General features: G+C 37.8%; 1 protein-coding gene and 1 long non-coding RNA gene across 3 annotated transcripts; both read right to left on the reverse strand.

Annotated features, from left to right (window-relative positions):
• c2cd3 (C2 domain containing 3 centriole elongation regulator) lies at positions 1-25,502 on the reverse strand. 2 transcript variants are annotated; one of them, XM_083548829.1, is made up of 33 exons: positions 25,336-25,502; positions 22,438-22,707; positions 22,034-22,191; positions 19,161-19,351; positions 18,847-18,995; positions 16,711-16,846; positions 15,919-16,047; positions 15,144-15,291; positions 14,781-14,851; positions 14,468-14,671; positions 14,254-14,363; positions 14,042-14,160; positions 13,818-13,949; positions 13,079-13,540; positions 12,799-12,950; positions 12,369-12,606; positions 11,650-11,833; positions 10,257-10,440; positions 8,184-8,356; positions 7,537-7,672; positions 7,036-7,289; positions 6,642-6,722; positions 5,943-6,563; positions 4,434-4,763; positions 3,935-4,061; positions 3,780-3,844; positions 3,446-3,651; positions 3,001-3,131; positions 2,187-2,330; positions 1,871-2,064; positions 995-1,781; positions 454-562; positions 1-309 (listed from the first exon to the last, which is right to left on the reverse strand). In XM_083548829.1, exons 1-33 carry the CDS (start codon positions 25,385-25,387, stop codon positions 181-183), a joined length of 6,576 nt encoding a protein of 2,191 aa, XP_083404955.1. In that variant the 5' UTR covers positions 25,388-25,502; the 3' UTR covers positions 1-180. The 2 variants fall into 2 exon arrangements, with proteins under 2 accessions (XP_083404955.1, XP_083404954.1); XM_083548828.1 differs by having other exon boundaries at positions 12,363-12,606.
• Positions 5,053-5,932, reverse strand: LOC310730165. Its single transcript, XR_014534746.1, has 2 exons — positions 5,684-5,932; positions 5,053-5,555 (listed from the first exon to the last, which is right to left on the reverse strand). It is a non-coding gene; the product is annotated as an uncharacterized lncRNA (long non-coding RNA).
• Positions 25,503-26,564: the final 1,062 nt, after the last annotated feature.

Below are 26,564 nucleotides of genomic sequence, written 5' to 3' on the forward strand. Positions count from 1 at the left end.
TTGAAATGAAAAAGAACTGTCTTTATTTAGATAAAAATAAATACTATTACAAGCAAAATATATCTTTGTTCCCCACATTATTCAATATCTCATTTACATAATTAAGATCATTTAAATAATCCAGATATTATACAAATGCCTGAATTAATTAAATCAACTAAACCTAAAAAACTGTTCATTTCACTGTGTAAAATGTGAAGCAAAGATTTTTGCAATTCGTTTTGTTTCTTCTCTCTTTGCTGATGGTGGAGGAACACTGGGCTTGGGCCGAGTCGATCTGTTATATGTAGACTCAGATTTTCCAGAACCCTAAAAAAAAAAAAAAAAGATTATTTTAAAAATACCACATGCATGCAGCTTACAATTCCAACCTGTCCAATGTAAAATCTTTTTTAAAGGCATGCATCAGCTTGGCCAAAGTGTTTAATAGAGAAGAAACACAGCAGCACTTACAGGATCAGTGGAAGTCGAGGGGAAAACAGGAGCTAAGCGCAGTACTCTCATGGATGCCTCCAAGTGATGTGATGGGAGAAAGAAGTTTGGAATCTCTACAGCATCACAGCTAGATGAATGTGGGTTAAGGTGTAAGCAGAAGGCAAATTATAGCACTTATTTGTTTTGGGGGTCGACTTTAGGAATCAGAAAACAGACAGCAATAATATTAAGTTTATGCTCTAAAACACTGATCCCAGAGGTCCAGATTTCTTTACATAGCATTTATATTTGCCATTAAGGTCCTAATATTCGGGATGTGACCTATAACAAATACACATAGTGTATTTACCCCTGGTGGTATTAACCTGCATCATATATCCAGCCTTTAGTGTATTCTGAACCTTCTCAAAAGTAGGGTTAGTTTAGCAAGTTCCAAATCACCACTATGATTCAGACATATACAAAGATAAACCCATTCACTTGATGCACATCTTCATGACTATAAAACATGTAGTTCCAGGGGAAAGATTTCAGTCAGTATTACAAGCAAAAAGGATACAGTTTCGCTTTACTTTCATTCTCTTCACTTCCGCTGTTTGCATTTGTTTTAGAGACAGAGCTAGAGGAAATCGGTGAGTAATCGTCTGTATCTGACGTGGTGTCATGCTGATCTTGATAAGTCTTCTGCCTGGTGTCTTTTGTGGAAATCTCATTTAAAAAATCCTCTTCATCCTCACACTCCACACAAATATTATGCACAGCTACTGTATCTTCTTCTGCATCTCCTTCTGCATTCTCAGATGATTCAGACCCAGAAGCCGAATCAAAATCATCTACAGTTTTCTGTGGTTTATGGATAGTAACTGGTGGAGATACTGAAGGGTCTCTATTTTTTTGGTGTATGCCAGCTTCAGGCTGATCCCTTGCCTCAAAACTTTCTGAAGAGCCAAGATCAGTTTCAGACAGCACGGTAGTCCAGGGGCTCGTCCTGTCTGTGGCTGAAGTGATGTCATTGAGCGGCCGAGGCTCTATCAGTGTCTCCTCAAACTCGTCGTTATCTTCTTCATCCACATCTTCTTCTCCTTTCTCCCCATCCTCACTCAAGAGACAGTCCTGGTGAAGTTTTTCATTCGTATGATTAGGTTCATTAAGAGAACTGAGAGGTGAGATGTCCTCTAGCTTTGCTTCTGAGGCTTTTTTATTGAAGTTCTCTGCCTCACAGTTCTCTGACCCTGTTAGTGTTGAACATTCCACATTTGAAAAACCACACACTTCAGACCCGGCTGGTGTGGAAGGATTCCTTTGTGTGTTTATGGAGGATTCTTTGGTTTCGTGTTCATTTAGATCTGTAAAAGCATGAATAAATATTTTTATAATGTACAGTTTAAGAAAAAAGTTGTATTTGGAATAACAACATCTTTGATAAAAGGCTTACTTTTAATGATGTTGTTGACCTCCCCGACAAGTTGGTTGGATTTGAGCAGCAGCTGTTGTGTGTCTATTTCTGTATCCCTGTGCACTTCCCTGTTCACAGCTTTTTGACTCTGCTCTCCCAGTACAGAGAACACAGGCGTGGACAACTTGCAGCTGAAGTACATTCGGATATCATCCAGCTCACTGAGATTTTTCCTGAAAGACCATATAACCAGATTAACAAAATCGTCTTAAGCATAAACTAGGAAAATATTTATCATAAGTCATCTAAATTTAATATTAATAATAAATAATTTATAACCAGAACAGAAAGATACCTGAGGGCTGAAAAGAGTGCAGAGCTGGAAGGATGCATGTCTGCAGCACAGTTATTCAGCATGGAACTTTCCTTCTCCTGCAGCGTCGTATGGAACTGGCGAACATTGTTCATGTGCTCATCATGATGATCAACCAGGCTAGACCTGAAAATAACAAAGTTAATAAATCGATGTAACAGTGCTAATACCTCATCTTGGTGCAAATAAGCTTCTCAAATTATCTTCAGGCTATTTATATTAGAGAAGTCAAAATATCTCTTTAAAAGAGGACATGTTTAAGGTAAAAAATAAAATAAAAATGCCTAAAACACAGAAGCCTCCAGAAGCCCTTTAAAAAAATAAAATAATTAAAATAAATTGCATTCTTTAAACTAGAAGCACCTTAAAAATCAAATGCAAAAATTACATAAAATAATTCAAATATTTAAGCCAGTTAGCCTACATTTAATTCAAATTTAATCAGAATTAAATTGCTAGCAAACCTATCAATATCCACTCCATGGTCACATCTTAAAATGTATTCATATATTATATTCATTACTTTATTATAATACATTATATTGATATTATGAATATTTTATGTTACTGTTTACAGAATTACAAATTCCTCGAAATCAGAAACATGACAGTATGACATACATAACACGTTTACTACGACTAAAACTACTACTATTACTACTGCTACAAGTAACAATATAAAATATCATGGTTTTATTAATGACTCGTATCAACTTTAATTTTATTCATATCACTCACTAATCTAATATAAGTCATCTTAGAAAATAACCAATTTCTTTTTTTTTTGGATTCGTGCCTTGTAAAAAGCATTCGTTCCTCCTGTTCAGGAGTGCTGATCCTCTGCTCAGGGAAACGGCTGATGTGACTGGGAAAACTGTTGTACACAGCTCTGGTTTGATAGCATAGTGGCATGGCCCTAAAGAGATGCTGAAACAGAGACAGGAATATGTCTTTATATCCACCAATAGCATCACATATCCTTATTAACAAAGTACCTCTTAGTTATTTCAATTGTGTGAGAAAGAAAAGGGAGCGAGTGGAAGGTGGAGCCGGACGGAACGAGCAGTAAGAAACACCTGCAGCTGATGAGACTAATCAGTGCCCTCTGTTTCTTACTGCTCATTCAGCCCTCCACTCGTCACCTTTAATTATAAAGCATACCTTTAATTTTAAAGCATTCTTACCCAAAAATTCTCTCAGTTTGCAAGGTACATGAAAAATATTTTGAGTAACATACATACACTGGATTCTGCAACAGTGTTCTCACAGACAGCTTGCCTCTGGGCCCGGAGCTCCTGAACACTCTTTAGAGGAGATACAGACACTTTGATCTGGCCCTGACACTGTCCACTTAGGTCTGTAATGTTGTACCAGCCACACACAGACTGAAACCCAGACAGAAGAGGGGACAGGTCCACTGAGGCAAAGCCTATCACACGCTCTATTTCTGTTCAATAGGATACAGAGAAAAAGGAACCATAACTGTAAATAATGAAATTCTAATTTAAGTGAACTTGTTTCTTTGAAAACACAGAAAAAGTAAATTAGTTCAGAATTTCTGAGCACAGGTTATACCTCCTTTGTTCCAGACTTTGAACACCAGACACTGCTGTGGATCTAGAAGCAACTCCTTTGACAGCCTGAGAAAAATGCAAGTTGATTAGCCATGCATCATACAGTTAGTTGATTCAGTTGATGTCCATGTCTGCATGTGTACTGTGATAGTTTACCTGCACTCATGCTGATGATCCCACACAGGACACTCACTGTCCTGTACTGCATCTGTGCTCACTGTAGCAGGTTCATCAGCTGTTACATAAGACACCCAGCAGCTTGGGAGGCTGTTACTCCGTTCAGCTAGAAAACAACATGGAAATAAATAAATAAAAAAACACAACATTCAGAATGTATTCAGACCAACTTCACTTTTTTCAATTTTGTTATGTTGCAGCTTGATACCACATACATTACAAAACTAAAAAAGTGAAGAGGATCTAATTACTTTCTGAATGCACTGAAAATATTTTATTCCAGCACCCAATAAAAGGAGGCTGCATAGGTGGTGCAGTTGTGCACTCTCATAAAAAAAAAAAAAAGAAAAAAAGATTGGCCTATTTGGAAGCCTGCAAAGATTGTCTTCGAATTGAAGGGGATACCATTTCCCTCTTTCCAGTCCCATAATTCTAAACAATTTTATGGGTAATTTGGGGATAAAAGGCAATAGCTCACCTTTCAAACTAAGGTGCATAGCTCGCTCTACACTGACAGCTGCAGTAAAGATGTTGTCATTGGTGATCACAGATGAGTTCAGCCCTGATTCATTTTGTTGTCTATTAGACAGACCACACTGACTGGACTGGATGTCTGGAATGGGAACTTGTATTGATGAGTGTCTTCTATTCTCCTCTTCCTCTCCTGAACTGCTCAGCTGAATCTCCTCCTCCATAAATGGTGGGGCCGAGCATTTGTGTGGAATGGATCCTGCTGTCACAGTGATGTGTGCTCTAAGAGCAGCTCCACCCAGGTCAGCAGCCGAAGGCTTAAAAAGAGAATAAACACCTACAGAGACATAGAAAACACAAATATTACACTAATTATATCATACTAAATAAAGAAAATCTGTATTTGTTATATACATGTGCCAATACAGGTGTGCCTATAACTATGTAAGCCACGGAAAATAAAGTGCATAGCATATTCATGAAACTATAAAATCTGATTACTAAATCATGCCATAAAAAGTTGCTTTGAGCTGCTTTGAGTCACGCTTCCAAGCCTGTTATAGTCATTCATCGTCTCTGCAGTTTCAGGTTCACAGGGCCAGGACAAGACATTTCCATGCCCCAACTGTAGACAAGAAAAAGCCTTCCTACACTGTGCAAGATATTTATTTGTTTAGTATTTAGTGGGGAAAAAAGACACCCCCTGGCTTTTATAATATTTTTGAGAACTTTTGTGTTAACAATTAAAAAAAATATATTAAATGGCTTTTATTTAATTAAATAATGCACATTTTCTTAATGAGTTGACTTCATTGTTAAAATCATTGGACCGCACAGCTCCAGATCCAATAGGACCTGCACTTCATGGTTTTGTGTACCAGATTGTAGTAGAATGCACAGTGTTGAAAAGGTTTAAGTAATAATGCCTTTTCTGATATATGAGAGAAAATCTTATTTAACAAGATTAATTTTGCCATGACTACATCATGCCTAATGAGTGGAAGCTTAAAGCCTTCTCCATTCCCATTACAACTCAAATGGACAAGGCTACCACCCTTCGACTGCTGCTTTTATGAGCACAAGCACTAAAGGTCTCTCTATTTTAACAATAGGACAAAAACATTTATATCTAAAGTTGAAGTTTTCCTCAAAAATAAATTACTCAACCGCTTGCAAAAGTTTAACGGCCACTGTGGATATAATTAATCGGATGAACCCCTTTCTTTTCCTAAGTAGCAAGAAATAGTCAATATCCACCCAAAGTAACAGTAATGATTCATTTACTTATCATGGTTTTATAATTCACACAATCATACCTGTATTAAATACTCAGTTAAAGATAAATGAAATATAATCATAGCTACAAAAACAATTATTATTATTGTAATAACAGTTTACGTATTTTTTCAAGCTACTAATTAAAATAAAATAAAAAAGTGCACCTCTACAGTAGTCATGTGATAAAATAGGTGTAAGAATAAACTAAGAGAAACCATAATTGTAAATTTTACTATACCACTGATTGTCTGCTTGTGCTTTGAAGTTGTTGTGAGGGCTGAAAGCTCTATAAAGGCAGACCCCACCAGGCGATCCAACTTGTGAGGGCGTATTCGCTTCTCTTTACCAAAGGATACCCAGAGTTGCATTTCTAGCCTCTCCTCTCTCAGGTACCAAAGCAGTGGCTGGCCCCCTCTCAGCTCTATAGTCTTTGTACCCGTGAATTTTACTGTAGCCATGCCCTCACTCTCTTCACCATCTTCCAATGCTGGATGTCTCAGCTCAGAGCAGAAAGCCTCCTGATCATACAGTTTGTATCTATAGTAACAATAGGTAGATCTCTGGAGCTCTGTGTGACCTGGGAGTAACAAAAAATGGACAGGTAGCCAGGCTCTTGGCATAATAATAGAAAATGTCATAGTGCAGACTTTTTCTGAAGTGCCCCCTTTCTCTTCATCCTCCCCATCTTCCTCGCTGTCTTTCTCGATTTCCCAACCCAAGAGCCGTGCTGAACTGAGGACACGCTCCCGGTCTGTGCGATGACTGAAGTTGATAGAGAGCTCAAGTCCTCCGACTGAGGTTAGGCTGTGATGTGAAGACGCACTTGGAGGGAGAGACAGACCATACCAGCCTGATATACCTAAAAGAGCCAACAGGTTTTACTACTGTTATGGTTAAAGATTAAAGATTAATGTTCCTTACTCAGCACATTACTCACCTGTTCTTTTATAAAGGAGTTCACCTAGCCGAATTTTTACTGATCCCAAAATGCTGTCTTCAGATCTTGATGCATTCATCACTGTAATAAAAGATTCATTTAAAAATTCATGATATTCATGAACATTTTTTATTAGTTCCCAGGTCATGAGCTGAAAAAAAATCTTGTCAATATCAATTGTAGATAAGAGAAGGCTCGAAAATTTACTAGCTACAATTAACAAATAAACACTTATAACTCTCCAAAAAACATTTTTTGTGTTCTTTAAGTGTAATGAATGATGTAGGGGTAGTGTAATAGCAATAATATTATAATGATTATTTACAAGTGACAACTAGGTCAATGGATATGATTAACCACTAACAGTTGTTGTTGCTGTCCTGAATTTACTCACCTTTTCGTGTATCTCTATTATAAACTGTGAAAAGGGCCAAAGCATCTTGTAGCACCTCAGCTAGACTCACACTCTCTCCACTGTCCCTCTGTACAAGCAGCTGACAGCAGATCTCAGAGTGGTGCTTAAACTCTGGGCAAAAGCTCCTGGCTGCTACACGTGTACTCCTGCTCTCCTTCTCCCGCAGGAATGAGAGCTGCAAAGTGATGAAGGCATTAACTCCGACTTCTGAGTAGTACTGCAATCCAATGGCCCTGTGTGGAGAAACAAATCTGATGGACTGTGGGGAATTCAGCCTGGAATTTTATCAAGAAAAATCTGAACAATGGTATTTAAAAAACATAAAGTAAAACATCCTGATATACATACTATCTGCCATTAACTTTTATCCACATTACTAATTCTGAGAAACATATATTCTTGTAATTTAGAGTTGTAATGCATAGGTGAGGGTGTAATAAGGACTGAGTAACCTCATAGAGCTCAAGGCAAATAACTCACCGTGCTGCGGCCTGCAGGCCAGTGGCTCTGTGCACCTGCACAACCAGATTCACCACACGTGAAGGCACAATATCACCCTTTAAACTATTACTTCTCATCTGCCGGGTCTTGTACTGAACACTCACATCAAGCAAACCTAAGAGCAAATGCAACTCATATTTTACAAGCTTAGAGATTTTAAAAAAACATATGCATATGCATCTTATGAATGTTTTTATTAAATCAATTGGAAAGAAAATTTATTTTCTTGTGTAAATTACTGAAAATTTAACTTTTTAAACCAACTTATCCATAGTATAAAGTGTATGATCTCACATGCTGATGTAATAGGCTATTGTAATGACTTTTACAAGGTATATTATAAAGCAAAAAAAATCACGAGATTTGCATTGGTGCATTTTGTTTGGATTGTACAAGCAACTTGGATTGTACAAGCAACTAATGCATAAGACAAATAAATCCTTATTCTAATGCTGCTGAAGTAAAATGCTATAAACACTTTAAATATCTAAGTCTATTTATTTCGGTGAACTTAATAATGCAAAGTAAAGAAATTTGAGACTTGAGAGATCCTGAAGTCTATGATTTAAACGGGCTGAGTAAATGTCTACACAGGAGTGTATATTAATGAATGTGTTGAAGAGTACCTGAAGGCTGTGTCTGGACATCAGATGGCTTGTCAGACTGTGGGATAAGTGGAAGACAGAAGTGCTGTGCTTCAGTTTGGCCTTGCTTCTGCATTGTCACCATGGCACACAGCTTGGCCATGGGCAGCAGTCCTCTGGCTACCAGTTGCTCACGAACATTTGGGTAATAATACCTGTAAAAGTATCACAAGAACAGCACCACCATCTTTGTTTGTTCAGTAAATTGAAGCTATTGGTTATTAAATTAAATGACCACTCACTGGTATTTTTTTTCTATAGTAAGCAAAAAAGTAAGCAAAGAGTTATCTTGCAGTTTTTTCTCTGCTTATACACCGCAAATTATAATTTAGACTGTTTGCTATACGAATTAACACTCACCATTAGTTTACGCTAAGTATACATATAAATGGACAAAATTATGCATGTGTTAGTAGCTTCAATTAATGCTCACTGCGATTTCTGTGACAAAACGTTCGATGTGTTTTCTGAGTTTTCTGTTCACCCCAGTAACAGTAAAGTAGAGTACTGTAGAGTGCTCACTGAAGTTACCACAGACCACACCATGGTCAGCACAAACCAGTCTGGCCATTCTCCTCTGATCTCTTCCATCTCTCCCGTCTACAGACCTTTTGCTTGTTTTTCCACACCATTTTGTTTAAACACAGACTGTTGTGTGTGAGATTCTGAAAAATTCAAACCAGCCTATCTGGCAAAAACATTCACATTGTCAGGGAACCCCCAGCCACACCTCCCTCCTGCACTCAGCACACTCGCACAGCCTCGCCTTCCTACTAATCACCTTCACCTGTCTCACATCTACTCTCCCCTTTATAAGGCCCCTCGTTCCCACTCGCTCACCGTCCAATCTACAGTCCGCACTAGAGATCATCCCTGGATTTCCCATGTTACGGATTCTACCCGTTTTCCGGTTTGTGCTCCTGTCTCGTGTACTAAGGCAAAGCTTATTGACTGTATTCTGGTCTCCGAGCGTGACACACATAGTTAAACTCACACATTTTCCCCCATTCCCAAATTATAATAGTAATAATAATAATAATAATAATAATAATAAAACTTTAAGCAGCTTATTTTGCCATATGCAATAAGAATCTTTACTCCTCTGATCCTGGTCAGTGTTTGTCTTGTTAGTAAAGTGGCTATGGCTTTCCTTGTGAAACACAATATTAGCCAGTGTTTTCTCAAGCTTATTAATATTGTATTTAATCAGTCCATTATGGAAACTACACTTTCTATAACGTTATCATACCCAAACACTGCTGTGCACAAAGATGGTCTAATTTTTGTCTCTGAAACTTTTATCAGGTGTGTTGATGACTGGAGGAATCCAGGATTCCACCTGAGATCTTTCTCCATACTAATATTTCAACTGAGATATTTTCAGACATATAGAACATAAAGTATAAACAATACATTTATCGGCCAGATATTAGACATTATGGAGCGTGATTACTTAACAGGCTGGTTTGAACATTTTGGAAATTGCTGATCTGGAATTTTAATGCAACACAGAGTTCATACAAAAAACACACATTAAGCAGCAGTTCTGCAGGCAGAAAGACCTGTTGCCTGAGGTCAGTGGAGATTGTTCAGACTGTTTTAAGCTGACAGGAAAGCTGAGGTGATTTGAAATGCACTGAAGGTTGAGGTGGTTTGAAATGCATTGAACACCACTTAAATGTAATTCTTTATAGCACTTTCAACATGGACATTTACAAACAGATTTACAGAAATCTTGATAGAAATTGTTAATATACAGTATCTCTACTAAACAAGCCAGGGCCTTAAATAGGACCAGACTCAAAAGGAAGCCCATCCTTGTATTTGAATGATTTGCGAAGGGATGATCCAATGTGTTGAAATTAAATAATACCAATAGCAATTACCAACATATAATGTGGAATTATTTTACTTAAAATGTTTAGTTAATTTTTTATATTATTAATAATAATATTATTATTATTATTATCATTATCATTATTATTATTATTATTACTATTATTATATAATTCCACAGCTATTATTTGAACAAAGTGGGAAGGAACATCTCTTTACCTGCACCATACTTCAAACTGGATTCCTCCTCCATTGCTGAATCCCTGACCGGCCAGAGAGCTGAGCAACAGTCTCTGCACTGGAACACCAGTAGGTGCCACGAGAATGTGCGTCTCACAGTGACCAAAAGCAGGATCAGGCATGCACAGTGTAGTAGCAGTACGGAAAGACTTCAAATCCACATCTGAGTAAGAATAAATAAACATGTTTTCTAATAGTAAATAAAACTCTATAAATAAATTAAAATTGACCTTAATTCTGGGTACAACCTCTACAAGACTGACATACACCCACCGGCCACTTTATTAGGTACACCTTACTAGTACCGGGTTGGAAACATTCCTCAGAGATTTTGGTCCATATTGACATGATAGCATCACACAGTTGCTACAGATTTGTCGGCACACATGATGCGAATTTCCCGTTCCACCACATCCCAAAGGTGCTCTATTGGATTGAGATCTGGTGACTGTGGAGGCGATTTGAGTACAGTGAACTCATTGTCATGTTCAAGAAACAGCAACAATACTCAGGTAGGCTGTGGCATTGACACTATGCTCAATTGGTACTAATGGGCCCAAAGTGTGCCAAGAAAATATCCCCCACACCATTACACCACCACCACCAGCCTGAACCGTTGATACAAGGCAGGATGGATCCATGCTTTTGTGTTGTTGATGCCAAATTCTGACCTTACCATCCGAATGTCGCAGCAGAAATCGAGACTCATCAGACCAGGCAAAGTTTTTCCAATCCTCTATTGTCCAATTTTAGTGAGCCTGTGCGAACTGTAGCCTCAGTTTCCTGTTCTTAGCTGTCAGGAGTGGCACCCGGTGTGGTCTTCTGCTGCTGTTGCCCATCCGCCTCAAGGTTCGACGTGTTGTGCATTCAGAGATGCTCTTCTGCATACCTCGGTTGTAACGAGTGGTTATTTGAGTTACTGTTGCCTTTCTATCAGCTCGAACCAGTCTGGCCATTCTCCTCTGACCTCTGGCATCAACAAGGCATTTGCGCCAACAGAACTGCCGCTCACTGGATATTTTCTCTTTTTCGGACCATTCTTTGTAAACCCTAGAGATGGTTGTGCGTGAAAATCCCAGTAGATCAGCAGTTTCTGAAATATTCAGACCAGCCTGTCTGGCACCAACAACCATGCCACGTTCAAAGTCACTTAAATCAATTTTCTTCCCCATTCTGACGCTCGGTTTGAACTGCAGCAGATCGTCTTGACCATGTCTACATGCCTAAATGCATTGAGTTGCTGTGATTGGCTGATTAGAAATTTGCGTTAACGAGCAGTTGGACAGGTGTACCTAATAAAGTGGCCGGTGAGTGTACATGATCAGCACACATTAGAATATTTGGTTAACTAAAGCAAGATACAGATGCTTACTGCTTTCCACAATATTTGGGTCGACGTCCTGCCAGTCCTCTTCTTGATGGGGAAATGAGTACTGAATATAACAATCGGCTTCTCCCCAGACAGTAGACTGCAGTGGAGTTAATCCTTCTACTCTCTCAATAAGCACTAAAAACACATGCTCATCTTTAACCTCAGCAGAGGAAGGAACATTTACCTAAACAAAGAAAAAGTGTACAATTTGTTGCACTGTTATGGGGTTTGCAATTTCTTTTATTTAGCCAACCTTCAAATGATTTGAAATACCATCATAAAATATCAATATGTATTACTATAAAATAGCACATTATGCAGTGGCCAAGAAAAACTAACATTTAAATTCTTTAAAGTTTTCCTGGTAAAGCTTTGCACACAATACATTTTCTAACCATGTTTGTGAAAGTTTCATTCAAAGTTCCTAAATAGGCCAAGCAGAGGTTCTTGCTTGAGAAAATAATTAAACTGTAAGTGAAATATTTGGTTTCATGTGAAAAAAACATTATGATTAGTGATTGTTTCATTATTGTAAGTTAAACCAGTAATGACGAATCACAATCCTGACCAATTCAGAATTTACAGTGCATTGCCGCTGGTATCATAAGGGTGTGTATTAGGATCTTACATGAATACCTAAAATCACTCATACTCTGGACCATCCCGAGTTTAACTGTAACATGCATGATTATAAACAATTGAAGAAAACAGACCTTTACATCTTCTGTGGGTCTGTGGTCTAGCAAGTGGACTGGTCTGGACTGCTGAGACACAGGACTCAGTTCTTCCTCTCTCATACGCTGTAGAGCACTGATCTGCTGTGACGTCCCCATGGCCAAAAACACCCTCAGGCTTCCACGTGTTCCACCACTAAAAATGTCCACTACAGGCATATAACTGTCCACTGCCACCACTGGATACTGTGCCCGCAGAAGCAACTGGCAAACCTTGGGGTCTCTGATTAAAAAAAAAAATACAAAATACTGTTTATTTCAGTGATTCAATGAAAAGAAAATCTATAAAAAATGCCCTAAAGGTACAATCAGAACAATGGAAGAGATAAAATGCAGTAGTTATAGCCCATATGCTACAGACATTTTTTTACAGACTTTTAAGCTTACTGTCTTAAAAAAACAATTCTGGGCCAACCTGAATGACATATAAAATTGCTGTAGAGGGAGTTTGACCAGCCCGAGAAGTTTATCATTATTTGTAGAACTTGCTCTGAGCCAAACCTCTACAACCATCACATTATTCCTCATCCTCTCAAGTAGTTTGGATGTGAGAGGCACCGGTGCCACCTGCAAAACAAACCCACATACACACATTTGCACACACATCAGCAAACAGATGCACCATATACATTTCCAAATAAATGTATAATTTTCTTTCTTTCTCGAAAATGAAGGATATACCATAGTGCACTTACTTGAATCAAGCTAAATGTTGGGTGCGTCTGACCCCAGCTGACCACAGACCGAGTCGTCTCTTCAGATCCAAAGAGTTTACAGTTTAAGTAGACATTTGGTTGAAAAGGTGCACACTTGAAATCTTTCCCATCAGGCACCATGAGCAAGGTGTGGAACAAAATATCACTCTCTTCCATCTCTGTGCATTGAGTGGGATCATGAAGAAAGTTTTGGGTTCTCTGTGGTGAAACAGATTCGGCTTCTGGCATTAGGATGTTCGAGGATGAAGGAATTGCCATGGATGTGGTGTCTCTCTTGTGAGCACTCTTATTAACTTGCAAAAAATCAGAAGTGTCTCCATCATCCGATTGTCCAATAAAGATGTCTGCTTTCAGAGTAGATGTGCGTGCACTTGCTGGTGTTTTCCCCAACCTGCTATTGGAAGCAAGATCTTTCTTGTTTGCAGCTAGTTCGAATGAGACCTTAGGGGAATAAAAAATTAGCTTTACCTATGTACACATATACAGTGCAATATCATCAGTTGAAGAAAATAGATAACGTAAAGTGCAAATCATTTAACAATAATTCATACTAGCTAAACAAATCTACAGAGGCAGTGTATAAAGTTATGGAGACAGTGATTGTGTCAACTATAAAAGGAAAAAAATCTTTATATCAGTAAAAATATTTTGCAAAACTAAACTACTAGGAACAGATTATTTTAAGGTCCTACATAATAATAACAAAACTGTTTGCTACCTTAAGAGGCCCAATGCCCTGACTGGTGAAGTCTCTGTCAAGTCTTTGGACAGGAAGTGAAGTGGTGACACTCAATCGTTCACTCTGAAGCAATGTGCGTAAGGGAAATAGAGCTGTTCCTATTGGAACAGGCTAAAGTAGAAAGAGAGACTCCAGTGAGACTATTGGACCAGTTGACATAATTTACTTAGAAACATTGAAAGATTACAGATACTCATAATTACTTTCTTTTGATGACTCTTCCTCAAGTAGATTGTAAAGCTTAAGTTTGTGTCCCACCATTGTTTGATATTGGGGCCACTGAAGTGCACTGAAAACACACTCCGGTGCTGAAATTTTACCACTGGAAAAAAGAAAATTATAAATATATATTCTTTGAACTATTTAATCATCTACACACAACTCTGGTAATAACTCATGTATTTATAACACTTACCTTCACCCACAACTTTATTGGAGACTACACGTGTGACCTCTACAGGAAATGCGTCCCCATTATCAGTAATAGCAGATGATAATGGAAAGAGATATTCAACAAAATATGAGCTGGAAAAGGGATACAAAAAAAGACTGGTTCAAGTATATAAAGGTAATTATTTGTATCACTACATACTATGTAAGACATTTAAAAAAAATGCTTTGAGCCTTACCATTTTTTAGGCACAAGAGGTAGTGGTGGTCTTCCTTTCCCTGGGTGCTTCTTTAGCATATTTAAGGTATTGTCCATGGGGATTGATAACTGAATGACTATAACTCTAGCTACATTGATGCTTCCAAGAAGTGAAATCCTATCCACACTTAGCCCATGAAATGAATTCTTTTGTCCTCTGGGTTGCATGACATCCAAATCTAGCCTTCAAAGGAGCACAGAAACAAATGAACAAACTCCAAGTTAAAAAAAAAAAAAACAGAAGTGGGATTAGCAAATGGATGCTGTAAATGGACGTTCATCTAAATGATCACCTGGCATTTGTTTCTAAGGTTTTTTGTTGCTCATGCTCTTCATCTCCTGCACCCAAACAGTCATCATTTACCTGAAACCAGAAAACCAACATAAAACAAAGCAGTCCTGAATTGAAAAAAATCTTCATAATGTGTGCATAATGCATGACTCTATAAGCAGAAAATAAAACCTACTAATCTGCCTATCAGACATTTTTATCTAAAGCAACTAGCAGTTTAGTCAGGATATATATCTGAGCAGTGGATGGTTAAAGGCCTTGTTTAAAGCAGCTTGGTGATGTTGAGATTTAAAATTTGTAGACTTTTTAGTAGCTACTGCCAGTGTCTTAACCAGCAGGCTTCCACTGCCTACACAGAACTTACTGAAGCCCTGTAGAACAGATTCTCCAGTAGACTCTGGTCAAATTGGGGATCACTGATCTCACTGTCCATAAGTACACTGCTGCAACCAGAGAGAGAGCCTGGAAAAGAACCTTCTCCATCCCACAAGGCAAGAACAGATCCATGAACACTGAAAACAGAGAATTTACAATGTATCAAATGTTTGTGTTACCTCAAACCCATATCCAAAAGTGTGAAAAATAATACAATTTATAATTTAACATATAACTAACATATAAATAAAGAAACTAAAGTACAAATATTTTCCAATCCCACTGTTATCTACCTCACTAATTCAGCAATTTCTCTGCTGTAATCCACAAATAGTAATACTCATAACTCCTACTTAACAAGTCGAACAGCATTTGTTGGAACAGTCCAAGCCATTAGAAAATCATCTTTCTAAAGAATAATAGTAATCCCCTAACAAACAAAATGTGTAATTTCAGAGAAAAGATTTAGAAGTACCTTACAGAGTAGTTGTGTAGGTCTGATCACATCAAGATACTACAAAATCTTAATAATCATAATAATTAATATTAATTTTATTGTCTTTTGATTAGGGGAATAGTCTAATATTATATAAAGAAAGAGTTGAAGGGCTGTTGGGCTTCCATTATAAGCAAGCTTAAAAAGCTTGTTTTACAACAAAAAATGTTGGTACTGTTTATGATAATTGCAGATGTGCTACAGATGCAGTACATGACAACTTGGCTAAGAATATTCCATAATAGAAAAAAAATGGCATTTTCATTACCTTCCCAGAAGGTGATCCACAGCTGTGGCATGTGTGTCTGGTCTGAGGAGTTCATGGTCCTGAGACAAGTTCTGAATATCCGAGTGGAGGGTATCATGCATTGACTGTGCTGATGATAGAATTTGGGGCCTTAAAAATAAAAAAAGAAACACTTTAATCTTACAGGCAGTAGCCATAGTCTGATTGCACTCCAGAATTATTGACAGTTTAAAAAAAAACGATTTTTTTAGAAAATAAACAATAAAAACAAAAAATCTAAAGAATCTGTTCAAACAACTAAATATTACTAATATTAGTATTTTATATATATATATATATATTTTTTTTTTTTTAAATAGCAATTATTTAAATATGTGGATATAAAATACATGTCTTAAATCTCAATGATGAAGAGATTTTTTCATTTAACTCTTCATCATCATCCAAAAAACATTTAGCAGATTTTTGCTGACCTGAACAAAACATGTAAAGAATATAAAACACAACAGTTAAAAAAATTTATTTAAAAAAAGAAAGAAAAGTTTAATAAAACAGTTTTGTGTCTGGCTCAGGAGCGATAAGCCAAACATTCATCCACATTACCACAGAAATGGTTAAAAAAAATATTACATGGAAAACTCTAGCCTTCTTATGCATTAGAAAAAGAAATTCAATGCATATTCTTTGCAAGGTAGGTAACACAAAAAAGAATACATTTGTAATAATAAACTTGCTCAACATTTTTCTAAAAAAATGTCAATAATTCTGGAGGGCATTCCATAATGTAAACATGTTAAAAACATGTAGGCATACAGTAAAGGACGAGCTCCAGGGTTATCTGGTGGTACGTGCAGGGGTGTTTCCTTTAGGCCCATGTTAGAATCAATATCAGACTGCAAAGCAGAAACCACCATGGCATTTCTAAGCTTGCTACCACGCTCAAGAAGAACTAGGAGGGAACAAAACAGAGGTTATTAAATGTATTAAAATTAGAAGTTAACTTTATTTTTAATGTATGGGATGCAATATATGTACGTATGTGTGTGTGTGTATATATGTACATATACATATGTACATATATATATATATATATATATATATATATATATATATATATATATATATATATATATATATATATATATATATATATATATACAATGGGTACGGAAAGTATTCAGACCCCCTTAAATTTTTCACTCTTTGTTATATTGCAACCATTTGCTAAAATCATTTAGGTTCATTCTTCTTCCTTAATGAATGTACACATAGCACCCCATATTGACAGAAAAACACAGAATTGTTGACATTGTTGCAGATTTATTAAAAAAGAAAAACTGAAATATCACATGGTCCTAAGTATTCAGACCCTTTGCTCAGTATTTAGTAGAAGCCCCCTTTTGATCTAATACAGCCAGGAGTCTTTTTGGGAAAGATGCAACAAGTTTTTCACACCTGGATTCAGGGATCCTCTGCCATTCCTCCTTGCAGGTCCTCTCCAGTTCTGTCAGGTTGGATGGTAAACGTTGGTGGACAGCCATTTTTAGGTCTCTCCAGAGATGCTCAATTGGGTTTAAGTCAGGGCTCTGGCTGGGCCATTCAAGAACAGTCACAGAGTTGTTGTGAAGCCACTCCTTCGTTATTTTAGCTGTGTGCTTAGGGTCATTGTCTTGTTGGAAGGTAAACCTTCGGCTCAGTCTGAGGTCCAGAGCACTCTGGAGAAGGTTTTTGTCCAGGATATCCCTGAACTTGGCCGCATTCATCTTTCCCTCGATTGCAACCAGTCGTCCTGTCCCTGCAGCTGAAAAACACCCCCACAGCATGATGCTGCCACCACCATGCTTCACTGTTGGGACTGTATTGGACAGGTGATGAGCAGTGCCTGGTTTTCTCCACACATACCGCTTAGAATTAAGGCCAAAAAGTTCTATTTTGGTCTCATCAGACCAGAGAATCTTATTTCTCACCATCTTGGAGTCCTTCAGGTGTTTTTTTAGCAAACTCCATGAGGGCTTTCATGTGTCTTACACTGAGGAGAGGCTTCCGTCGGGCCACTCTGCCATAAAGCCCCGACTGGTGGAGGGCTGCAGTGATGGTTGACTTTCTACAACTTTTTCCCATCTCCTGACTGCATCTCTGGAGCTCAGCCACAGTGATCTTTGGGTTCTTCTTTACCTCTTTCACCAAGGCTCTTCTCCCCCGATAGCTCAGTTTGGCCGGACGGCCAGCTCTAGGAAGGGTTCTGGTCGTCCCAAACGTCTTCCATTTGAGGATTATGGAGGCCACTGTGCTCTTAGGAACCTTAAGTGCAGCAGGAATCTTTTTGTAACCTTGGCCAGATCTGTGCCTTGCCACAATTCTGTCTCTGAGCTCTTCAGGCAGTTCCTTTGACCTCATGATTCTCATTTGCTCTGACATGCATTGTGATCTGGAAGGTCTTATATAGACAGGTGTGTGGCTTTCCTAATCAAGTCCAATCAGTATAATCAAACACAGCTGGACTCAAATGAAGGTGTAGAACCATCTCAAGGATGATCAGAAGAAATGTAAAGCACCTGAGTTAAATATATGAGTGTCACAGCAAAGGGTCTGAATACTTAGGACCATGGGATATTTCAGTTTTTCTTTTTTAATAAATTTGCAACAATGTCAACAATTCTGTGTTTTTCTGTCAGTATGGGGTGCTATGTGTACATTCATGAGGAAGAAGAATGAACTTAAATGATTTTAGCAAATGGCTGCAATATAACAAAGAGTGAAAAATTTAAGGGGGTCTGAATACTTTCCGTACCCACTGTATATACTGTATATATACACACACATATACATATGTGCACACACACACACACACACACACACACACACACACACACACACACACACACACACACACACACACACATACATACATACATACATACATACATATATCTTGGTTTTAAAGCCTACCAGAAAGCAGGTCCACTGATGCTGAGGGAAGATGTGCATCTGGCTTATCAATTTTCTCCTGCAAATTTCCTTTTACTGAAGCTCCTGCTTCAGCATTAAATCGAGTAGAATGTGGTTTTCCCTCTTGGAAGTATAGGTGGTCCTTTCCTCTAATATAAAAAAACATAGCAAAAAAAAAAAGTTAAACAATTGAATTAAAGAAATGCAAGGTAATTTTTGTACTTAAAATAAAAAAGAACAATGTAAATGATGAAGATTTAAGCTTAAAACATTACTGTGCTTAAAACAATATTCAAAAAGAAAGTAAAACACACATCGGCGTGCTCCTGGAACTGTCCCCAGGCTCAGACTCATTTCCACTGATTTTTGATGGAGGTGGAAGCAGCATGTTTTGGTCCGATATGAGTCCCAGAGTAAAAGCCGCTGTGCCATTGCTCATGTCTACAGTTGGTACTGAGCTACTGCTTTCATAGGTTTCAGTCAGTGGCTCTAATACCAGTGTGGCCTATTGTGAGAAAAGAAAGTAAAAACACTTTACAATACAGGCGTTTTAATCTGCTCATTTTGGCCAAAGGCACTCAGTAATTATGAATTATTTACATGTTAAAAAATAAATAAATAAATAAATAAATAATAATAATACACTATATAGCCAAATGTATGTGTATAACTAGCCAGGATACCCCTTTGAGCTTTTACCTGCACTCTACACAAAATCAGACGTAAACAATTGTCTTATTGTCTAATTGTGCTAGGCTTTATCTCCTAGTGCCTGACTAATGTTCTTATATCAGAATGGACACAATCCAAACTTTACTGTAGTGGTTTTTAAAAGTGTGGAGCGCACCCCTCTAGTGGGAAATAAAGGCATGACAGGTGGGGTTCAACGAACAGCAGGATTTATAAAATGTATTTTTGTATTCTTAATTAATCTTCATTCATGTTGTTCTCTATTAAAAATAAAGTTGATACACTCAAAACAACTACAAAAAAACCTAATTATTTTATATATTAGTAAATTTTATCAACATTAGTTAGTCGTCAAGTTTATTTACAGTGAGGAAAATAAGTATTTGAACACCCTGCTATTTTGCAAGTTCTCCCACTTAGAAATCATGGAGGGGTCTGAAATTGTCATCGTAGGTGCATGTCCACTGTGAGAGACATAATCTAAAAAAAAAATCCAGAAATCACAATGTATGATTTTTTAACTATTTATTTGTATGATACAGCTGCAAATAAGTATTTGAACACCTGAGAAAGTCAATGTTAATATTTGGTACAGGAGCCTTTGTTTGCAATTACAGAGGTCAAACGTTTCCTGTAGTTTTTCACCAGGTTTGCACACACTGCAGGAGGGATTTTGGCCCACTCCTCCACACAGATCTTCTCTAGATCAGTCAGGTTTCTGGCCTGTCGCTGAGAAACACGGAGTTTGAGCTCCCTCCAAAGATTCTCTATTGGGTTTAGGTCTGGAGACTGGCTGGGCCACGCCAGAACCTTGATATGCTTCTTACAGAGCCACTACTTGGTTATCCTGGCTGTGTGCTTCGGGTCATTGTCATATTGGAAGACCCAGCCTCGACCCATCTTCAATGCTCTAACTGAGGGAAGGAGGTTGTTCCCCAAAATCTTGCAATACATGGCCCCGGTCATCCTCTCCTTAATACAGTGCAGTCGCCCTGTCCCATGTGCAGAAAAACACCCCCAAAGCATGATGCTACCACCCCCATGCTTCACAGTAGGGATGGTGTTCTTGGGATGGTACTCATCATTTTTCTTCCTCCAAACACGTTTAGTGGAATTATGACCCAAAAGTTCTATTTTGGTCTCATCTGACCACATGACTTTCTCCCATGTCTCCTCTGGATCATCCAAATGGTCATTGGCAAACTTAAGACGTGCCTGGACATGTGCTGGTTTAAGCAGGGGAACCTTCCGTGCCATGCATGATTTCAAACCATGACGTCTTAGTGTATTATCAACAGTAACCTTGGAAACGGTGGTCCCAGCTCTTTTCAGGTCATTGACCAGCTCCTCTAGTGTAGTTCTGGGCTGATTTCTCACCTTCCTTAGGATCATTGAGACCAATTTTGTCTCTAGTGTCTTTGGACAGCTCTTTGGTCTTGGCCATGTTAGTAGTTGGATTCTTACTGATTGTATGGGGTGGACAGGTGTCTTTATGCAGCTAACGACCTCAAACAGGTGCATCTAATTTAGGATAATAAATGTAGTGGAGGTGGACATTTTAAAGGCAGACTAACAGGTCTTTGAGGGTCAGAATTCTAGCTGATAGACAGGTGTTCAAATACTTATTTGCAGCTGTATCATACAAATAAATAGTTTAAAAATCATATATTGTGATTTCTGGATTATTTTTTTTTAGATTATGTTTCTCACAGTGGACATGCACCTACGATGACAATTTCAGACCCCTCCATGATTTCTAAGTGGGAGAACTTGCAAAATAGCAGTGTGTTCAAATACTTATTTTCCTCACTGTATATAGCGCTTTTCACAACAGACATTGTCTCAAAGCAGCTTTACAGAAATCAACAGTTAAGGTGAATGGTGTGTGTTTATCCCTGATGAGCAGCTATGGCGACTTTGGCAAGGAAAAACTCGCTTTAGATGTTATGAGGAAGAAACCTTGAGAGGAACCAGACTCAAAAGGGGGAACCCATCCTCATTTGGGTCCTAGCTCATAAAGCTAGGTAACACAACTACATTTTTTTTTATTTATTTTTGAACTTGATGTTATTTAATGTTATTGATTTAGAACTTAATATTTCAACTTGCTTGGAAGCTGGGGTCAGAGTGCAGGGTCAGCCATGATATGGTGCCCCTGGTACACAAAAGGTAAAGGGCCTTGCTCAAGGGCCCAAGAGTGGCATCTTGGCGATAACGGGGCTTGAACCCCGACCTTCCGATCAGTAGACCAGCACCTTAACCACAGAGCTACCACTCAAAATCCACCCCCTCTAAATGGCAGAAAAAAAATTAAAGAACCTCTGCTCTAGTGGAAAGCCTTAGTGGAAAGTGGAGGTTATTAGAACAGAAAGAGGAGACCGACTCCATATTCATTTCTGTGATTCTAAAATGGGATATTCAACAAGCACCTGTTCAGGTCTCCACATGGTTTGACCTGATAGTGTATGAAGTAGAGATGATCTGATATGTTACCCACCTGTAGCTCACCAAGTTTTTCAGACATTGGAGACACAAGTGTAAAAGATCCATTAATAGAATGAGATAGAGACAATTTAGCAATCCCTGGTATTTGAACTCGTGCTATGGGTAAGTGATCAGGCTTTGTTAGAACATCCATCACCAGTGAGCCCATATCTGTGAAAAACATGTCACATAAAAGTAATGCCCAAGTGAACAGAAAACAGAACTAAATCAGAAAAAGCAAAATGTAGTAAAAAAAAAAAGAAAAAAATATTTGTACTGTATGTCTAATCAGCTGACTGTGACTGTATTAAACTGTATTACAAATATCTTATTACTGATATTACAAACAATACTGCCTAAAAAGTATACATCTTTCAGCATTCAGTGTTGCATAGATATTAATTTGGACAATATTACCTGTTAGATATGAAGTAAACTGCTTTGGGCCACAACGAACTGGAAATCTTGTTGTGGATTTCACATCTTTTTCCCTATCTAGGGATCCATCTCGTGGACAAAACACAGTGCCACTGGTTGTCTCACCCCACCATCGTAATCGGATCAGGGTCAGTGGTGGAGGTTTAGCTACGATCCACAGCACTCTGCTTACCGTGACTCTGAGGAAACATCGCACATGACCCTCCACGAGAGGAGGAAGGCTTGTCGAAGGGGACACATCACTGATAACTGGCAAATAAAAAGAAAAAAAAATTGTTTTCAGTAGACTATTGCAAAATACAGAAACAGCAGAAGAATTTACGCTGTAGTTGGTGGTGTACTTACTTATGCAACAACCCATTAATAATGTAATTGAAAGACAACTAGAATGGGAAATAAGCTTTTTTTTTGTTGTTTACTAAAAAAAAATAAAAGTCCACAGCTCCTCTACTGTGTGTATATACAGTATATGTATGTACCTAGTGTACTTTTATTTATTCATTTGCAGCTACAAGTCAGTAGAACATTGTGCATATGATATTATATACACAAACTGTATATATGTATATTTGAGTGCATTTTCTTTATTATTATTATTAAACTCAGTGGTGGACAATAACGAATTTGTTACTGTACTTAAGTAGTTTTTTCACGTATCTGTACTTTACTTAACTATTTCCGTTCGGGGAGACTTTTACTTTAACGTCACTACATTTCAAAGTCAAATATTTAACTTTTTACTCAAATACATTTTGCAAAACCAGTCGTTTGTTTTTATTTAAGTGGATGAAAATCAAGCCTTGAATCAGAGTAGAGCGTGCGCTCTGTTATGAACTTGTTTTGATAGCCGCTTGACAGTGGTGAATTTAGGAGACATGGGCAGCATCTAGGGAGGCATCTTGCCGGTTAGGCGGCACACGGTTTTGTTCACACAAAACAAATAAATAAATAAATAAATATTTTTCATTTATTTATTTACCGCTCATTTGCACAATCGGGTTCATTACTATTTCACGTCACGGTCAATGACCCTGGTCGGGACTCGGAGTGCGCTCATCGCCTGGAGAAGAGCCTTTACTTATACACTCAGAGAGGAGAGGCGGGGTTTGGTGATGTCACGCCAGTAAGGAGTACTGAATACAAATTAAAATGATGGATTACAAAAAAGGTCTAAAACCTTTGAAGTCCAATACAAAAAAGAGGAAAAAAAGATATTGTGTGTTCAGGAGACCAAGTGGAAAGGGAGTAAGGCCAAGAACATTGGAGGTGGGTTTAAACTGTTCTTTCATGGTGTGGATGGAAAGAAAAATGGTGAAGGGGTGATTCTGAAGTACAGTAAGAGTATAGTGGAGGTGAAGAGAGTTTCTGATAGAGTGATGAACGTGAAGCTGGAGGCGTGATGATAAATGTCATTAGTGCTTATGCTCCACAAGTGGGCTGTGAGATGAAGGAGAAGGAAAAATTCTGAAGTGAGTTGGATTAAGTGGTAGAAGGTGTACCAAGGAATGAAAATTTGGTGATTGGGGCATACTTTAATGGACATGTTGGGAACAGAGGTGATGAGGAGGTGATGGGTAGGTATGGCCTTAAGGAGAGGAATGTGGAAGGGCAGATGGTGGTAGATGGTGGTAGGACTATGTTCTATGTAGGTGAACCTGAAGGATGGTGATCTGTAGGATGGTTTTGGAGGTGAAGAAGAAGAGGAAGAGAGTGAGGACTGAAAGAAGAATAAGATGGAGGAGATTGGAAATGCCAAAAGAAGAAGTTTATTATAATGTGTGTAGCCTGCAAAAGTTACAACCTAACTAGTCTGGTTGGATTGTAGTTAAACTAGCACTTATTGATTTGGTTACCTTTAACTAAGGTGATGTCATAAAGGATTATTTATCATTTAAGAGTAATAAATGATAGAAGAAACTCCTGATTCTAACCTGCCGCAGCACCTTTGGCCTTATTCGTGCGATTATTTCGAAGTCTTTGAAAAGAAGGTTTTAGGCTCATGATCATTTTAATAGATGATTAATATCATTCTATTAAAAGACTGATCCATTTATCTTTATTTTATCTTGTGATAAAAATCATACCTTTAGAAAAATTTAATATTAAATGTCACACACACACACAAACCAATTTCACACTATTTATAAATAAATTGGTAAAAACAATACAAAACTATACAAATGACAACTTGTACCCAATGCATATTTTTTTTAATTCGATGCATCATATCGTTAACTTTATTGCTGACGTAGCAAACCAGTAAATCTTACCATCCCTAATGTGTGTGTGTGTGTGTGTATATATATAATATATATATACATATATATATATATATATATATATATATATATATATATATATATATATATATATATATATAGCTTTGTGAGGTACAGTATATCGATCTTATTCATTGGATTCTCCTGTTGAAGTGCAGCTCTGTGTGAGTCGCTATCAGCTGTCACAGACTCAAACTTCTGCATCAATGTGCCGAATGGGAAAGTCAAATAAAAGCTTAAATGCTAGTATACATGTTTCTAATTTGCTGTTTATCTTGCTACGCTTAAGCACATGGATGCAGCATTAATATTTCAAATATAAATTTATTTTTGCATTTCTTTTGATAATCTAGCAGATCAGCCTCCTTTGGTCTGGGGTCAGCAATGTCACTAAACCTACATAATGCACTATAATGTTACAGAAGCCTGGATTTGATATGAAGTTCAGATTTATCCGGAGTCTGATTTGATAATTAATATAAAGTGCAGTTGAATCCGGAGTCCGATTCGGTTTGTTAATATTTGGATGGTGAACGGATTAACGATCAACTGTCAACAAAGCTCAGTTTCTCTTCATCCCTCCGCCGCTCTGACCTACCTTTCTTTCTTTTCCCTGCAGACTTAGTGGGTTTTAATCTTTTGTTCTTCATCCCTTCTTCAGTTTATAAATATTAAGTTTCAGGTTATCATACTCCTTTGACCAATTCTGTTTACATAATGCAACTCAGCAACGAAACTACCGCTTTCTACTTATTCTACTGTCGGTGGGAGACAATACCTTCTCTTTCGTTACCGCCACTTAGAGGCAGGAGCGGGAATTAACACTAAACCAAAACAAGTACAGAATAAACATCTTCACTTTAACATTGAATACTGAATTTCTATTCATGTATTACACAATAATATGTATGTCTGATTAGATTTTTAATGTGCATATCGATCATTTAAAATTTTCCATCATCTATGCTACAAATAATACACTTAATTCAAGTTTAAGTGTCCAGCACATAGCCATCATCTCAACCACAATAAACAGATTCGGGATGAACTGGAATGCTGACTGAGCTCCAGGCTTGGGACACTGTACAAATTGTGAATAAAAAAGGAATGCAATGATGTGGAAGTTTCAAATTTTAATATTTTATTTAGAATACAAAATAGATGACATATGAAATGTTTAAACTGAGAAAATGTATCATTTTAAGGGGAAAATACGTTGACTTTAAATTTCATGGCATCAACACATCTCAAAAAATTTGGGACAAGGCCATGTTTACCACTGTGTGGCATCCCCTCTTTTTTTTATAACAGTCTGAAAACGTCTGGAGACTGAGGAGACAAGTTGCTCAAGTTTAGGAATAGGAATGTTGTCCCATTCTTGTCTAATACAGGCTTCTAGTTGTTCAACTGTCTTAGGTCTACTTTGTCGCATCTTCCTCTTTATGATGCGGCAAATGTTTTCTATGGGTGAAAGATCTGGACTGCAGTCTGGCCATTTCAGTACCCGGATCCTTCTTCTACGCAGCCATGATGTTGTAATTGATGCAGTATGTGGTCTGACATTGTCATGTTGGAAAATGCAAGGTCTTCCCTGAAAGAGACAACATCTGGATAGGAGCATATGTTGTTATAGAACTTGGATATACCTTTCAGCATTGATAGTGCCGTTCCAGATGTGTAAGCTGCCCATGCCACACGCACTCATGCAACCCCATACCATCAGAGATGCAGGCTTCTAAACTAAGCGCTGATAACAACTTGGGTTTTCCTTATCCTCTTTAGTCCAGATGACATGACGTCTCAGTTTTCCAAAAATAACTTAAAATT

This window comes from Silurus aristotelis, assembly GCF_946808225.1.
Source record: "Silurus aristotelis genome assembly, chromosome: 8".
Classification (NCBI taxonomy): domain Eukaryota; kingdom Metazoa; phylum Chordata; class Actinopteri; order Siluriformes; family Siluridae; genus Silurus; species Silurus aristotelis.

Coding starts and splice junctions, on each gene's coding strand:
- c2cd3 (XM_083548828.1), bottom strand. CDS start 25,387: ATGAAGAACAAAAGATTAAAACCCACTAAGTCTGCAGGGAAAAGAAAG. Junction 11,834..12,362: donor GACCCACAGAAGATGTAAAG/GTCTGTTTTCTT, acceptor TTCTTTGTTTAG/GTAAATGTTCCTTCCTCTGC. Junction 3,652..3,779: donor CAAAGTCTGGAACAAAGGAG/GTATAACCTGTG, acceptor CCTATTGAACAG/AAATAGAGCGTGTGATAGGC.